Source organism: Micropterus salmoides, unplaced genomic scaffold, assembly GCF_014851395.1.
Source record: "Micropterus salmoides isolate LMB-PRFRI ecotype aquatic unplaced genomic scaffold, ASM1485139v1 Ms_hic_scaffold_13, whole genome shotgun sequence".
NCBI lineage: Eukaryota > Metazoa > Chordata > Actinopteri > Centrarchiformes > Centrarchidae > Micropterus > Micropterus salmoides.
Genome location: NW_024040374.1, coordinates 4621318 through 4637719, shown reverse-complemented (window position 1 = coordinate 4637719; position 16402 = coordinate 4621318). Strand labels below are relative to the sequence as shown.

At 40.9% G+C, this 16402-nt stretch overlaps 1 protein-coding gene across 3 annotated transcripts; it reads left to right on the top strand.

Annotated features, from left to right (window-relative positions):
- The first annotated feature begins 641 nt into the window (after positions 1-641).
- On the top strand, positions 642-15155 carry b3galt2 (UDP-Gal:betaGlcNAc beta 1,3-galactosyltransferase, polypeptide 2). Of its 3 annotated transcripts, none has more exons than XM_038715125.1 (3): positions 642-1269; positions 1396-1495; positions 12783-15155. In XM_038715125.1, the coding sequence occupies exon 3, from the start codon at positions 13139-13141 to the stop codon at positions 14462-14464; it is 1326 nt and encodes a 441-aa protein (XP_038571053.1). In that variant the 5' UTR covers positions 642-1269; positions 1396-1495; positions 12783-13138; the 3' UTR covers positions 14465-15155. The 3 variants fall into 3 exon arrangements, with proteins under 3 accessions (XP_038571053.1, XP_038571054.1, XP_038571055.1); XM_038715126.1 differs by having other exon boundaries at positions 646-803; XM_038715127.1 differs by lacking the exon at positions 1396-1495 and having other exon boundaries at positions 646-803.
- Positions 15156-16402: the final 1247 nt, after the last annotated feature.

Genomic DNA, 16402 nt, shown 5'->3' with positions numbered 1-16402 from the left:
ATTTCTTTATTAATCTGGCTTTGTGCACAGGCGCATTGTCATCATGTTGAAACACAAACAAGCCTTACCCAAACTGCACACAATTTAAATAAGCAAGAACATAATGTTTTCAAGCAAGCTAATGGTTTTATGAATGTAAGTTTAATATTTGAGACATTCCCAATGTAATGTAAAAATATGTAAAACTAAAATAATGTAATGTTTTATGCCTATCTTCAAAGTGTATATGACCATGTATTTGTACTATCTAAAGTAAACTAAAGTTTAAAGTAACTTTTTCATTGCTGCATCCAAATCAATGCTGATGGGTGTGTTGAACACAACAACTGCCTTAATAGGGTATAATAGTGTAGATCTCAAACTTTAATCAAATGTTCGAATAATAATAGCTTGGCAAAGGAATAAAATACCAGTAATAGCAAGTACTGTACCTTTATAAAGTTTTAATTATAACGGTATGTGTTGGATAACATTCTGAACTTGAGCGTGTTTGTGTGAATTTGTGTGTGTGTGTGTGTTTGTGTGTGTTTGTGTGTGTGTTGGGGAAGGGGTAGTTTCACCCACATCCCATGAATGCAACATGAACGTCTAACTGGGTCACGTGAGATGCTCCGCTAATAATGCAGTGACGTGGTAGAGTTCCGTCAATGTAGCGGTGTCTGACAGCCAGCCTGCCCGGGCCAGCAGCTGCCTTGTCCGGCTGGGTAATCCGACAAGGCTCGGTCCAAGACGGAGCGGAGGAAGAATCCAGGAGAAGGAAAACAAGAAGGAGCTGCCTGCCAAACCGAAGCGGGGAGGTGAAGGTAGACTACTAGTTTTTTTTGTTATTCCTTCTGCACTCGGGGAACATGTTTTGGCAGTGAATGGACTCAGAGGTGTGAGAGGATTTTTTAAATTCTGTTTTTCTCCATCGCTTTCACTGCGCTGATCCTGTACATCAGCCTGCCGAGCTTCGTGAAGGACCAGCCGCACGCCTGCTGCTCTGCAGCCGCTACTCTTCCTTCCTTTTAGCGGATAGAGCTCTGGATAAACGTGTGTGGATGCTGTGGTGTTTTCACTTGTATTTTTTTTTTTTACATGAAATAAAAGCTCTGAAGAGGGAGATGAAGTAGGATAAGATCTTGTAAAAACAGCGGTGAAGCGGCGAGTGAAAGCAAACGTATTTAATAAGTAGTGAGGTAGAGGGAAGCTGCAGTGTATAACGGACACAAGGAGCAGGAGAGCGAGGAGAGGAGGAGTCGCTGCAGGCGGAGAACCAAAAACCTGCAGGTTTGTTGAGCCTGTGGGGATGAGGGCGAGGAAGGACGTAACACATGCAAGGTGTCAGTGTGATTAGAGGAGAAGGCGCTGGAAGAGGAGAAGCACTAAAGTACAGATAATTGTTTCCAATCCAAGGCGGCGGTGACGGCGGGTAAAGGCGCCGGGGTTCACGCACTCCGTCAACCGACCGCAGCCCAGTCGGCAGCCTCAGCGGCAGCAGCATGTGGAGAAGGAGGTACGCAGCACTTCACGTCTCATCAGTCCCCCACATCCTCATTATTCATTTAGCCTTCCCCGCCCTCCTCTCCCCTCCATTACCTCCAGCCACCCACCCTTCCCAGCCACCTTGACTAGTAGCCTATCAATCCATTTATGTGTGCTCTTCCTCTATGTCCCAACATCCGACATCTCATCAGGCACTTTTTGGACCCCCAGTGGCTTCCTAAAATGTTGCAGGGACACTCAAGGGCCCCTCAGGCAGGTGTCCAAAGCAGGCGTACCACTGGAAAAATAAGAATAGTTTGATTTTGTTGTTATGTTACTGAATGTTGATGATAGCTTTCATTCCGCCTTGCCCAGAGTGTTGCCCACCCAATCCGAGATTCCTGAAAGTGCAATCACTGTAAGCAAATAGGAGTCAGTATACTGAATTTGTTTACAAAGATTCAAGTTTAGGAAACCCCTTCTTGGATCTGCCAAGAGACCAAGGAGTTCCCATTGATCCAGTTCAATTAACAGGGCTTTTTATCCACTTCATCACATACAGCTACCTAAACTATTTGGCACCGAAGCCTGTGCATGCTCATGGATATCTGCTGAGATGGATGTTAAAAAACAGGAGCTAAGCTCACCATCTGGGTGTTCACTTTGCCCACTACTATTAAACTTTAATGGGGTCTAATTTTCAAACCGCCCAATGATTTATTGCTGTGGCGTCCCCCAAAATGAGTTGGAGCGAGGAGAATACGGCTGGGCTTTATTAACAAAGTAAAACGGAAATACTGCTAGATTTAAATTCAGTGGTAAAAGTTGGCAGCAGCACAATGAGATGGGTTGGATATCATTCACATTGAGTGGAAGAAAATCACTGTCATAATATTTACAACAGCTACAGCAGCTCCGAGCTGCCAAAGGTTTATTTCCCAGAGGTCTCTTGTATTTTTGAGTCCAGTTTTAAGAGGCTGCTCGATCCTTTGTTACTGCATTTTTTAAAGGACATATGAATCTAAATGTTGCACTGTATGTCAACATTATATGGCTTTAACTTGTGCAGGGCCAGTTCACACAATGTAGGAAAAACGTATTCTCACTAGTTTTCGCCTCATCTGATAAAATTTGTCTGTGTGAGGTTTCTTCCTCCGCTCTGTCACAATGAAGGTGAATGGGATTACATTTGTGCTAATATCATGGAAATGTTAAATGTAAAAGATAAATAGGAGTTAAATAATTGTTGATTATTTTGATGATTTTTTGATTAACCAATTTATTGTTTGGTGACAAAACGAAAACACAGAATATTCAAATAGCTTTTTTGTCCAGCAAACAGTCCAAAATACAAAAACCCTGTAAATCTAGAAGCTGAAACTGGGGTTTGGCATTTTTGCTTGAAAATGACCTAATTATCTGTCGATCAACTGACTCATTAATGTACTTTTTATTTTAGCTCTAAAAAATCAACAGCAAGACTGAAGAAATAAAGCTCCTGTTAGTCTTGGTTAATACACAGACCTACACTGGGAACCGTTTTCAATGGAACTAGTTTTTATCAAAACAAAAAACCTGCAAAAAAGTCAAGAGTCAAGATGGTTAAAACAGTAGCAAATAAAACTATCTGCATGGCATGAGGGGAGTTGTAATTTGGGTGAACTGACTCTTCAAGGATCAGAAATGGTCATGTTGTGTGATGGAGGGGGCTCCAGTGGCCTGGCCCAGATCTGACCAGCCTCTAGTGATAAATGGTAAAAAAAAATAAAATAAAAAAACAGCTGGCCATCCAGTGTCACTCATCTGCTCTGCAACACTTAGCAAGAACGCAACCCTCTCTCTCCCAGTGGTCCTATCCTAGTTGAGTCAGATATACACCAAACATTTTCAAAGGGTCAGTTTTACTGTACCCCAACACATATTTATCTTCTTTCTTACAGTTTTTTATTTGAACTATTTCTGGGATAGAACATTTGTTTTTGTTTAAAACTTTTAAAAGAAAGGTCTGTGGATTATCCAAATAACAGGGGCACTGTTTTTTTTTAAAGATATGCTGCTGCTGAATTTATTTAATGTGATTTTAATGCTTTGATCCATTCCCTTCCATTGTATTTGGGTTGTGGCCTAAATCTCACAGTCTATTTCAGATTTATCTGCTGAGACTTTTAAAGATCTGTCTGCATGACTTAACACAAGGAATGAGTGAAAAACTATTACTTTATTTTAGTTAACTTAAGTAGGGTATATAGACCAAGCCTGCGATGGACTGGCGACCTCTCCAGGGGGGTTACAGCTGGCATCGGCTCCAGCCCCCCGCGACCCTGTACGCAGAATAAGCAGTTGACGATGGATGGATGGATGGATATAGACCTCCGGGTCTGAAAAGTGAAGCCAATGTGAAAGTTCCTTAAACCTGCATTATTTCTAATGGCCAGCAGGGGGCGACTCCTCTAGTTGATTGCATTAGACTTAATGGCAAAATGACCCTACTTCTCAGATGAATTAATAGCAGTATAAACACTTTCCTTATTAGTTTATAATCTCATTTGTTATTTCAAGTCTTCTTCAGTACAGCACAATTTTCATTTAGTAAATTATGGTTGCATTCATGCATGCATGCATTCATGTTAAAAAAGCTTATTAGGAGTCAGCTGTTTATTTTTCCATTAAGTGCATTTTATGAGAATGCAGTTACTTAAGAAATTGTGGTGTGAATGCTGGCTGTTGAAGGCACTAAAGTGGATTGCTGGCTTGAATAATACCTGATCAATATTGCCAATAATGACTCATCAATAGTTGAGGGGGGAAAAGAAGCCAGCCCTGCATATTGGACTGAAACTTAGGCCTTTAATTAAGCCAATAACACTTAGCTTTTTTGATTTCTGCCCAGCCACTGCTGAGTCACCAGTCAGAACCCAGTCAAAGTGTTTTGATATTTAATCAGCCGATCAACATCTCCTGTGTGTATCTTGATCCTGTAAACTGCCTTGCTGTTGAGAAAAGGCGCTTTCACACTGTCTTGTTTTCCGGGATTATTGCACCTGTATGCTGTCGCGCTGCGCTGTATGAAATGTATGGTGCCGGAAAGGTTGGTCAGATTTGATCCACCTCTGAGCCCGGGAACTTTGGTAGTAAACAATACATCTGTGGTCACCATATCTGACCACAGATGTATTGTTTTTAGCTGCGATTCGCCTGTAACTCATGCCGCCTCACCAAGCTCCGTGTGTTCTCGCATCTTTAATGAACAAAGTGTTTCAAAGTTTTGCGCATTCTTTCAGAGCCAAAGCCAACACCTGTCTGATTCCAACACCAACAATCTGGTCAATCACTTCAATCATATCTGCTTGTCGTCACTAAATATTACTGCTCCTCTAAAGGTTAGGCCTACGTCTAAAGCTAGTAAGCAACCCTGGATAAATGACAGCATTCGCAGCCTCAAAAGGGAATGCAGGAAAGCAGAACGCAGATGGAAAAAATCCAGTCTCAAAGTCCATTACCTCAGTCTGAAGGATTTATTAATTAACTACAATAACATGGTTAAGGATGCGAGAACACACTATTTTTCTGAACTCATTACTACACATTAACACAATCCCAGGTTTCTGTTTAAGACTGTGGATCAGCTGGTAAACCCAACCCCTCCTTGTGCCTCAGCTGGAAGTAATGATAACTGTGAATTGTTTTTATCTTATTTTCCCAATAAGGTGGTGTCAATCAGAGCCTCTGTTACCCCCACTGCCTCTTACTCAGAGGTTCCTCACCAGCAACAAGAGAGTTTTAACCAGTTTTATCCCATCGACTTGTCTGAGCTTTTAAAAACAGTATCACAAATGAGAGTGTCCTCCAGCCCACTTGATGTAATACCTACAAAGTTTTTACTGAAAGTAATAGATTCTGTTGGGCCCCATTTGATCTCTGTTTTCAACAGCTCCCTATCTACTGGTTGTGTCCCTGATTATTTTAAAACGGCTTGCGTGAACCCACTTTTAAAGAAACCTGGTTTAGATCCCTCCCTCCCACATAATTTTAGACCAATTTCAAAACTGCCTTTTATTGCAAAGATTCTAGAAAGAATTGTGTCCAAACAGCTGCTCACTGTACTGGAAAATAACAAAATATTTGAAAAGTTTCAGTCTGGTTTTAGGAAGTACCACAGCACTGAGACTGCCCTGCTTAAAGTCACCAATGACCTTTTAATGTCTGCTGATGAAGGCATGTGCTCAGTCCTGGTACTCCTGGACCTTAGCGCTGCTTTTGACACCATTGATCACAACATCATGTTAGACAGACTGAGGCACTGGGTGGGGATCTCTGGTACTGCCCTAGAATGGTTTTCATCCTACCTGTCAAATAGGAAGTTTTGCGTGTCTGTAAACAACTATGTCTCCTCATTCTGTCCAGTTAAATATGGTGTGCCGCAGGGGTCGGTCTTAGGACCCATTTTGTTTTCCTTGTATCTACTTCCCCTTGGACATATTATCCATAAACATGGCATTTCTTTTCATATTTATGCTGATGACACACAAATATACTTGCCCGTCAGATCCACAGACCCTGGAATGCTGAGTTCACTTAACAACTGCCTTTGTGAAGTTAAAAAATGGATGTCAAATAATTTCCTCCAGCTGAACTCAGACAAAACAGAAATCCTGGTCATCGGGTCTCAGCAGATGGCAAATCAAATACTGCCATCTGCTGGTTCCCTAGTAAATCACATTAAGCCTGTGGCAAAGAACCTTGGTGTTTGGTTTGATAGTAATTTAAATTTCGAGCAGCACACCACAAAGCTTGTTCAATCATGTTTTTATCAACTTAGAAATATAGCTAAAATTCGATCTATGTTAACTTTTAAGGACACCGAGACCATTTTACACGCCTTCGTCTCATCACGCCTGGATTATTGCAACAGCCTTTTCACCTGTTTAACCCAAAAATCTATTGATCGACCCCAGACTGTCCAGAACTCAGCTGCCAGGCTTTTAACCAGAACAAAGAAATATGACCACATTACACTGGCTCCCAGTATGTATATTTCTGACCTTTTAGTCCCATACGCACCAGCACGTACCTTGAGATCCTCGGGCAGAGGTCTGTTGTCTGTTCCAGAGTCTCGACTGAAAACTAAAGGGGACAGAGCGTTTGCTTTCAGGGCCCCGAGGCTCTGGAACAGCCTGCCCGAGGAAATCAGGTCGGCTGAGTCAGTGAACTCTTTTAAGTCCCTTCTTAAAACATACTTTTATAGGAGAGCCTTTCCCGATCTTATTTGACTTTATTTTATCCCTTTTATTTTATTGTATTTTACTAATTTTATATTAATTTTTCATGCTCTTATCTTGTTTTTTTTTTGTATTATTCTTTACACTTGTTAAAGCACTTTGTAACTTGTTTTTGAAAAGTGCTCTACAAATAAGGATTATTATTATTATTATAACAGAGCTGGAACGATGTCTGTGTGAAAAGCATAGACTGTATATAAAAAGGTGAAAAGCCACACATGCCGGTGTTGTATTACACATAACGGTCTTTTTCTACGCAGCTGGTTCCGGGACGACGGATTGCTATGTGAAAGCACACATGGTTGAGGGTTGGTTTAGTATGAATGAGTGAATGCGGCATATTGGTAGATATTCTTTCTGCGTTTGTGAAGGCAAATTGAGAGAAAACTTTAAAAGTTCTTGTGAAAGAAGAAAGAATTGACCTTATCGTCAGAACCAGAAGGTGTTTCTGAACATATAAAAAAATAAAATATAAATAAAAATATAGTTGTGTGGATAAAGTTAAAATAATTGAGAATTGGAGAGATTTGAAAAACTGGTACTTTCTCCTCTTGTTCAGAAATTCCAGGACTATTTATAATTGCTGCGAATGGAGAATTTGCTTGTCACTCTCTGAATCAAATGATGAATACAAATTTAATAGTTAAACTTCTTGTGACTTATTTAAAGCTTAAATTACATCTATCTATAGCTGTAAGTATGCTGAACTAGTGAAATTTTAAAGTGGAGTAGGTTTGAGGAGGATTTTAACCGTCTCTCAATTCAGTTGCGTGGATTTCTTGGAAAACCTTCAATATTTTGGAAAGTATTCACGGTATCAATGTAGAAAAGTAATAGCACCCTCTCCTCATTGAGCTGAACAATTTGGTGTTTGAATGGAATTCCTACGTCGAAAACTGGGAGGAGATATGTACTGAAAAAGCGTGACAGAAGAATAATAAAGTTTCTAGCTATAGAAGAACAAGTGCACTTTGGCAAATGCTCAGTACCTGAATGTAGCCATTTTTTTATCCAACCTATATCTCTTATAACAGAATTTTCCAACCAGTGCTGCCTACTTCTGCAGTTACAAAGCAGGTATGTGAAAAGACTGTGAGTAGCTCCACTAATTTGATAAAACAACAATTACAATTTGATTTATTGTATGTCCACATTTTGAGTCATCTGTAAAACCTGAGTACCCCACGTGTTGCGTTTGAGTGTGCTTGAAAACTAAATAGGAAACAATCAGAGAAGGTAGCAGTTACCTTAAAGAAGTGGATAAATGGTCTATGCTAAAAGTCATAAACAGTTATAGACAGCTCAACATAACAGATGAATAGTTAGGGTAGTTCATCCGATAGGGCTGAGGGGATATGTTTGAGAGAAAAAGTTGGGAACCACTTACTTATAAATATAACTTTTATGAAATCTTGGAATTTGCTCAAGATATAATAATAATAATAATAATAATTAGAATAATACAGATTGTTGAGGAAGAGTGCAGCTAAGCAGGAGCAGGAAAGTGACCAGAATTGGGGGAGTGATTAAGATGAGCCCGCAGCAGCACAGAGGGGAGAGGTGTGGACTCACCAGCAGCCTCCTTACTTTGAAGTGACTGCTCTGAACAAAGCCAGCCTGAGACTGCATTCCCTGGAAGATTCTTGGGCTAAGATGAGCCCAGCATGACCTCGACCAAAAATCATATATTAAATTCTTAAAAGTCATTACTGTGTAGACCAAGCCACATGACAGTAAAACTAGTTCAGATGTTTCTTGCCAACATAAGCAATACAGTAAGAAAGGAATGGGAAGAGAGGTCTCACATAGAGAGCAATGATAAAGTTGTTGTAAAGATATTAATATTATATATTAAAGACTGATTTGGTTTTTGGCTCCCAACTGGAACACTAACAATGGAAACTGAGAGTAGACAAACGGCATGACCGATTTGGGGTTTGTGAAGCCTTCTTGGAGTGCAACACTCCAGGGTTTGCTATAAAATTATGGCAAAATAGAACAGGAATAGCCTAGTTTTCATTTCCTAGAAAACATTTGGATGTTGGATGACATTGACATTCCTACCTTCCTCCATCATAATTGAAAACATTGGTAAGTAGAGAACGAAGATGAAATAAAAGTCCATAGCTGCAGGCTGCATCATTTTGTGAAATCAGGAACTATATATCTTTTAGATATGACTTCAGATGTGCTGCTAAAGCTGAGAATACAAACACTACTTCAATATTTGGCTATTATATTATAATATATATTATAATATGGGCTTAGATTATGAAAAAAACTGTGGCAAAAGAAGTATTCAGATCCTCTTATTTAGAGGTTGAAATACCAACGTAAAAATACTCCATTGCAAATAAAACTCTATAAATAAAACTAAAAAATAGGCCTATCAGAGAAATCTATATGAAGTATCAAAAGTATACTCAATATCGGGTATATACTCAGTATGCAATACAATCAGTGTTATATTATTATATATTGTAAAATTGGATTATTGTTACTAATGTATTAAGTAGCCATTAACTCTTGTAGTTAGTCAAGATGGCACTACTTTAAATACTGTAAGGTAGCATATTCTATAGCAATTTTAATGTTGATATTAAGTTCTTTGTCATTTATTAAGATCTTTGTCATTAAAACACATTATATGAACTACTAAACTGAACTACTAAAGTAGTATAAACTACTAAATAAAACAGTGTAATAAATGTATTAGAGTAAAAGGTACAATCTGAAATGGTAGTGAAGTATGGTACCATAAAATGGTAATACTAAAATAAAGTATCTAGAACATGTATATAAAATACATGTATGTAATACTTGAGTTAATGCACTTAGTTAGTTACCTAATGTTCTGGAGTACTTTATTCAACCAGTTCAGTTTATTCTTATAGTGCTTTCTTGATTAGAGCTGAAACGATTAATTGATCATCTTTTCAAGAATTTCTTGCTTCCATCCTCTAAAATGTGAGGATTTGCTGTCTTTGTCACATATGATAGTAAACTGACTATCTTATGGTTTTAGACTTTTAGTTGGACAAAACAAGCAATCTGAATATGTGATTTTAGACTGTGGGAAATTATAATGGGGATTTTATACATAGGCTATTTGGCAGGGTAATTGATCATTAAGATAACCGTTAGTTGCAACCTTGGGTTTGGATGGTCCACAACATGGTTCAGCCACAACAATCATGCTTTTTTTTTTAAAGTAGTATTTTTTCAAATGGCCTTTGTCAGGGAAGTATCCACTCTTTTCTTCACCTTGATGATGACCATGAGCCACAACATTAAAATAAATCATATGTAGTGGTTGAATGAGGATTGTTGCTTCAAGGCAGTGTTATTAGACAGAAGAGAAACATCACTCAGCCACATTATCAGTGAGGCCTGTTTCAAGAAAACTAAATTTAACCTCTAACTTCAGTAGACAGCCTTTTTAAAAAGCCCACAAATGGGAACTGTATTTTTCTGGAGGAAAATCTTCCACTATCACAAAGTGCACTGTTATACTGAATGAAGGTCATATCCTCATCGACATCAGCAAGGCTTTTTATGTAGGCATGGAAATAAAGAAAGCAAACTGTGGAGAATGGCATAAAGTATTTTGTCTTTATTCTATTTATTAACTCTAGGTTTGAAGCTGAAGTGGTGACAGGGACAATACTATAATGTATGCCTAGTATGTCACTCTGTCACTCCCCTAGCCTTCCTTCTGATTATTGACCACTGCAGAATCGCTGGGGCTTTAATTTGTGCTAGTGTAACTAATTGGCTTGCAAAGAAGTGACATTGATGGTAGGCAAGAAAATTAATTAATGAGGAGAGGCATTGGCAGATTAAATGCAACCGCTGAAAAGTAAAAATGGACATTTGATCTCCCAGTGAAATTGGCATTTGCGTAAAAAACTAAAAAGTAAGTCATACACTCAACCACGCAGGGTCATCTGTATGTTGAGTGTGTGGGTGGGTTGATGTGGGCGTGTGTGGGCATCCATTATGTGTGTATCTCTGTGTAGATGTGTATTTATGTGTGTTATGTGCCCATCTGTGTGTGCACACTTCATCAGAGCTCATGTAACTAGATGTTCATTTACTTGACAGCAGAAATTTCTCAAGCGCTGGATATGCTTTGATGTAAAGTATGTTAACCTTTAAAACAAAGCCGGCCCTGGTCCCTCTCATTCTCCTGTAATTGCTTGCGCTGGGTAAGCACACTCCCCTGAAAAGGTTATCGTGTTCCTTGGCAGTTGTCATGATGAATGAGCAAACATAGCAGGAAATGAAAATTGGAAGTTTAGAAAATTTGCCTCACACTAAACCGGCATGTAGCATTTGCACAAAATTATGCTCTGTTGTTTGGTATTCGCAAATTATTAAAAAGGCAAACAAATAAAATATAGGACGACGCAGGCAGTCAGTAAATTAACACAGTCAGGATGGATGGATTCAAGACTTGCACTGCTGCTACATTAATATTCACTAGAGTCTAGTACAACCTGCAAGTCTCTGCTGACATATTCTGTTTGCTCTGGTGTGTGTGTGTGTGTGTGTGTGTGTAAGTTAGCATGCATAGCATGAAGATGTATGTGTCGAGTGTGGATATATGGGATGTGCACATGCATCTTTTGTGCAAGTGTATAGACAAGAGTGATAGTATGTTTGTTTTGTCATCATTAAGTCTGGTCTGAGTTACATTTTGTGTCAGTGGGTCTGAGAGCACAAAAAAATGATTAAGTGTGCAGTATTAGGTGTGCATATGCTAGTAATGCTAGTGTGCACAAATTGTTTGCTTTGGTGAGTTAGAGAATCAGTGTGTTCATACGTGATCGCCTTGGTCTCCCTTGGTGCACAACTCCCTGAGGGCAACAGATGCAATCATTCACGACACATTTTGCCTGTTTGTGTGCACTTGTTTATTCATTTGCATTCCTTTTATGTCCTACATTTATGCCTGTTTGTGGGAGACGATCGAGCAGCCTGGGTGTTCTCATCTAGACACTAGGCAACACTGATAAGCTGAAGGTGGAAGGTGAATGGCGGGTGAAAGCTGTTATCGCCAGAGGCTGGCTCGGGCTTCGGCACCACTGCCTGCTGGACCCTGAAAACTCATTTTGACAGATGCATCTCCTCCCTAGCTGTCGAGGCGCGATGGGGGGCTGATGACACTCACTCGCCCAAGCGGCTGAGAGTAGCGTTAGCTGGCACCACGTTGAGCAAACCTGCAATTTATACTACTGCCTGAGGCATTAACTGAATAATAACTTAATAATGACATGCAAGAGCAAACACCATCTCACCATTCCCAGCATCAGACAGCCAGCTAATCAGCTCATAGTGTCCATGATGAACGTATTTTCTAATCTTCACAATTTTTAGATGGTGTAAACTGTAAGATGAGTTTGTGATGATCTAGGAAATGTTCTTATTTTCTGTCATTGTGTAAAGTAATAAGAAAATGTGCTTATCTAATCAGTTGTGTTTATTATGAGATTGATGTGTTCTGCTGTATCTCAGCAACTAGGAACACATCCGGAAGTGGCTTTTTTTAAGCACACAGATGCACTGTATGCACAGTAATTTTTTTTCGCGCAGCAATCCCTTCTGCCACTGACCTGCTGGCAACATTATTCTCTAAATCTCCCATTTTCTTTCCTCAGAAAACCACATCCCCAGGGCTTGCTGTGTTCTACGCCCCTGTCCAATCAAAGACGCTATACCACTGTCATATTGATTCAGCCTCTCCCTTTCAAAATGTAAAGTCAGCTCACCAAAAGTGCCATTTACCACAGTGGGCACTGCCTCCACAGAAAGCTCTAATTGGGGCTTTTGCATCTGGAAGAAATTTATTCAGAATTACAGTGTGTCAAAACAAACCATTAATAAAATGATTAAGAAATAAGCTCAGTTGTCCCCACAAGTAGAATAAAAACACATCTGCAATTCAAACAATTGACATGTGGTTCAGTGCCAGTGAATAGGAGGTGCTTTTTGGACCGCTGCTAAGACTGTTTCTCTGTTTCTTTTTTCTCTTTTCAGATTAGAGAGAGCAAACACAGAGGAGGTAACCCTTATCATATCCTGAAGGAGACGAGGCACATTGCATGATCTTGTGTTTGTCTACAGTGCCAAAGATGATCCAGGGAGAAGCCTCCATGGCCAGAGAATCAACGCCTTCCTAGCTCCGTCAGGAGCCCTTTTAGACCTGCTCCAAGCTGCACTGGGGGGCTCAAACGTTCCCCTGACTCCACTGGGAGGCCCACTCCAATCCGTCTGCCAGCTCAGATAACCCGACTGACTGTTGGCAACCACATGTTTGAGGTGATTTTATGTGACCGCCGCCGCCGCCCATTCTCGAGCAGCAGCAGCAGCCTCCTGCGACCCCGATCTGCACCATGCAGTGGAGACGGCGGCACTGTTGTCCCATCAAGATGACCTGGACCGTCAAGCGTTCGCTCTTCCGTGCCCATGTGGCTGGCCTCCTCTCTCTGGCTCTGCTCTTCACCCTCTTCTTATTTTTCAGTCACCAGGACTGGCTGCCGGGACGTAGTGGACCCCGGGAAAACCCGCTGGCCTACACCGTCAGGGGCTTCCGCAGCCCCAAGGGAGAAGCCAACCAGAGCAATTCCCTGAGGAGCCTGTGGAAGGAGACAGGGTATGTAGCGCCAAAGCCTCTGCTCAACCTTAGCTCTCAGCAAGCGGATGGAGCAGCGGGGGAGGCTGCGGGAGGAGGGGGAGGGGCAGGAGCCAGGATGGGTGTAATGGGGCTTGGGGACTCAATGAGCACTAACAACAGTTTACAGAAGGAGATGGGTGTGGGAGGGAGGCTCAGCGCTCAGCCCTACCGCTACATCCTGAATGAGCCTTTTAAGTGCAGGGACAGCATGCCCTTCCTCGTCCTCCTCATCGCTGCGGAACCCGGCCAGGCCGATGCTCGCATCGCCATCCGCCAGACATGGGGGAATGAGAGCATAGCAATGGGCCTAGGGTTTGTCCGTCTTTTCCTGCTTGGCACAGGAAAGACCTCAGACACTTTCCTCCAGAGCAGCATAGAAGAAGAGAGCCGTGTTTACCACGACATCATCCAACAGGACTATCAGGACACATACTACAACCTTACCATCAAAACCCTGATGGGCATGAACTGGGTGGCCAGCTATTGCCCCCACGCCTCCTATGTTATGAAGACAGACAGCGACATGTTTGTCAATACTGAGTATCTCATCCAAAAGCTGCTGAAGCCTGAGTTGCCTCCCAGGCAGAGGTACTTCACTGGCTACCTGATGAGGGGTTATGCACCAAACCGGAACAAGGACAGTAAGTGGTACATGCCGCCAGAGCTGTACCCGAGCGAGCGCTACCCGATATTCTGCTCCGGCACAGGGTACGTGTTCTCAGGGGACATGGCCGAGCTCATCTACCAGGCCTCTCTCAGCATACGCAGGCTGCACCTGGAGGATGTTTATGTGGGGATCTGCCTGGCGAAGCTGCGCATTGACCCGGCACCCCCTCCCAATGAGTTCCTCTTCAACCATTGGCGGGTGTCTTACTCCAGTTGTAAGTACAGCCACCTGATAACATCCCATCAGTTCCACCCCAACGAACTCATCAAGTACTGGAACCACCTGCAGAGCAACAAGCACAACGCCTGCATCAACATGGCCAAGGAAAAGAACGGCAGGTACAGACACCGAAAGTTTCACGGAGAGAGGCCTCCTTGACGCATCCTGTGAAGACCACCCGCCTCAAAGAAGGGAGATGGGCGCACTGTAACTACAGCCAATGGAAGGCATGTTGAACTCAGCACTATACACTATATGGGGATAAGCACATTGTTTTTGGTATTGTGTACAGTCGATGATCCAAACTATTTTTTTAATTTGAGAAAAAACGTTAAGTATTGTAAAACTGTTGAGCTATTTCTAAAAGAGATATGATGCAAGTCTGTGATTTGAAGCATGCACAAAAGTGCTGCTGCTCAAGAGTGGTGTTTATGATAATTCAGGTGCCAACAGAAAGGTGGTAATTCATGCTACCGTTAATGTGAGGGCTCTCCTCTTAAGGGTAGTATAGTATGTCACTTTACAAATCAAAAAAAGACAAAATTGTGTTTACACAGACAAAGGGAAATGCACATGTATTAAAGAGGTCATATTATGCTTTTTGGCTTTTCCCCTCTCCTTTATTGAGTTATATATCGTTTTTGTGCATGTAATAGGTTTGCAAAGTGAAAAAGCCAAAAGGCCTTTGTCCTTTGATCCCCGTGACTTTACAGCAAAATCCGTATCATAATGCTCGCCTAGCGACTAGTCCGACACGTCCTCAAAAACACCAGTGGAAAAACACTGTGTGGCAGCACACAGTGACAAGACATCCATCTGCTGCCTCTCCTCTCCCTTCCAAACATTAGCTACCAATGGACATAAAGTTGTTACTGTGATGTAGAGACAGAGCTCAGTTATAACTTTATGGATGAAACAAATTAATAACTCATCACTCTGAAACTCTTGCTCCAGTCTATGTTGGTAAGCTGGCAAGGGGATATACAGCTGAACTGAAGCCATGTTTACCGGCTTCTCAAAACCCGCCCTACTCTGATTCTGGTTGGCTAGTAGTCCTTAACCAGGAACTACGCAACTCCCAACAAAGATCATGCAGAGATAAGATGCCTCACTCCATAGCTAAAATGAAGCGTTCAACACACAGGGTGAAAAGAGGAGCTGCAACAATGTGCATTTGAAAGTGAAAACGTGTAAATCTGTTCTGGTACAACCCCTAAATAAGATTTTGAACCTGAAAATGAGCATAATATGACCTCTTTAAGTCAGAAGTTAAACTACCTAAATATGAATGAAAGTATCTTTGATGTTGACCAGTTATGCTGCCCTGTTTCTCAGTGTTTACTTTACAGCTTTATCAAACAACTCTAAAGAAGAGAAGGTTTATCTGTCATATACTGTCTTATTTAAAAAAAAAAAAAATCTACGTAAAAGCACTCAGAATCACATCAGAGATGACTGAGATTGTATTTTTTAAAGCTTTACATTGAGTATGATGCACTTAAGCAAATGTGCAATTAACAATTAAATGTATTGAATTCATTATGTCGCATTTGTGTGTGTTTTATCTTGGACCCTTTTATTAATTAAAGCACTTTTGTATAATTTATACTGTATATACAAACCATGGGCAGCAAATATAGGGCTGGGACATAATTCAGTGTTATTACTGGACTCATATTGTGATGATTTGATATTTTATATTTTATTCTGTTGTCAAAGAATCAATGATTTTGATCAATATTTTAAACTAAGAATACAAATTGTTGAAAGTTATTGTATTCCAATGGAGCACAATTGAAATTGCATAGAAAATCAATCTCAAAAATCAAATCATCGTCAAATATTTGTATCCATATTGTGATATTCATACCTCCAAGCCGTAGCATCAAACACTAATTTGGAAAACAGGAGACAGTTGCAGCTGCTGAGCTCAACCTTAGCTTTACCAAGTGGACATTTACTTACCCCTAATTCAAAAAGGGTTGCACCGCACAAAATTGTTTGTACATACTGTAGATGCATAGACTGTATAAAACAAGTGAACGTAGCCATTGTGACGTCACCCATTGGTTTGTGGCCTACCATTTTGAAGCCTTG

What these genes read in the sequence shown, in the direction of transcription:
- b3galt2 (XM_038715125.1), top strand. Translation starts at nt 13,139, where the DNA reads ATGCAGTGGAGACGGCGGCACTGTTGTCCCATCAAGATGACCTGGACC.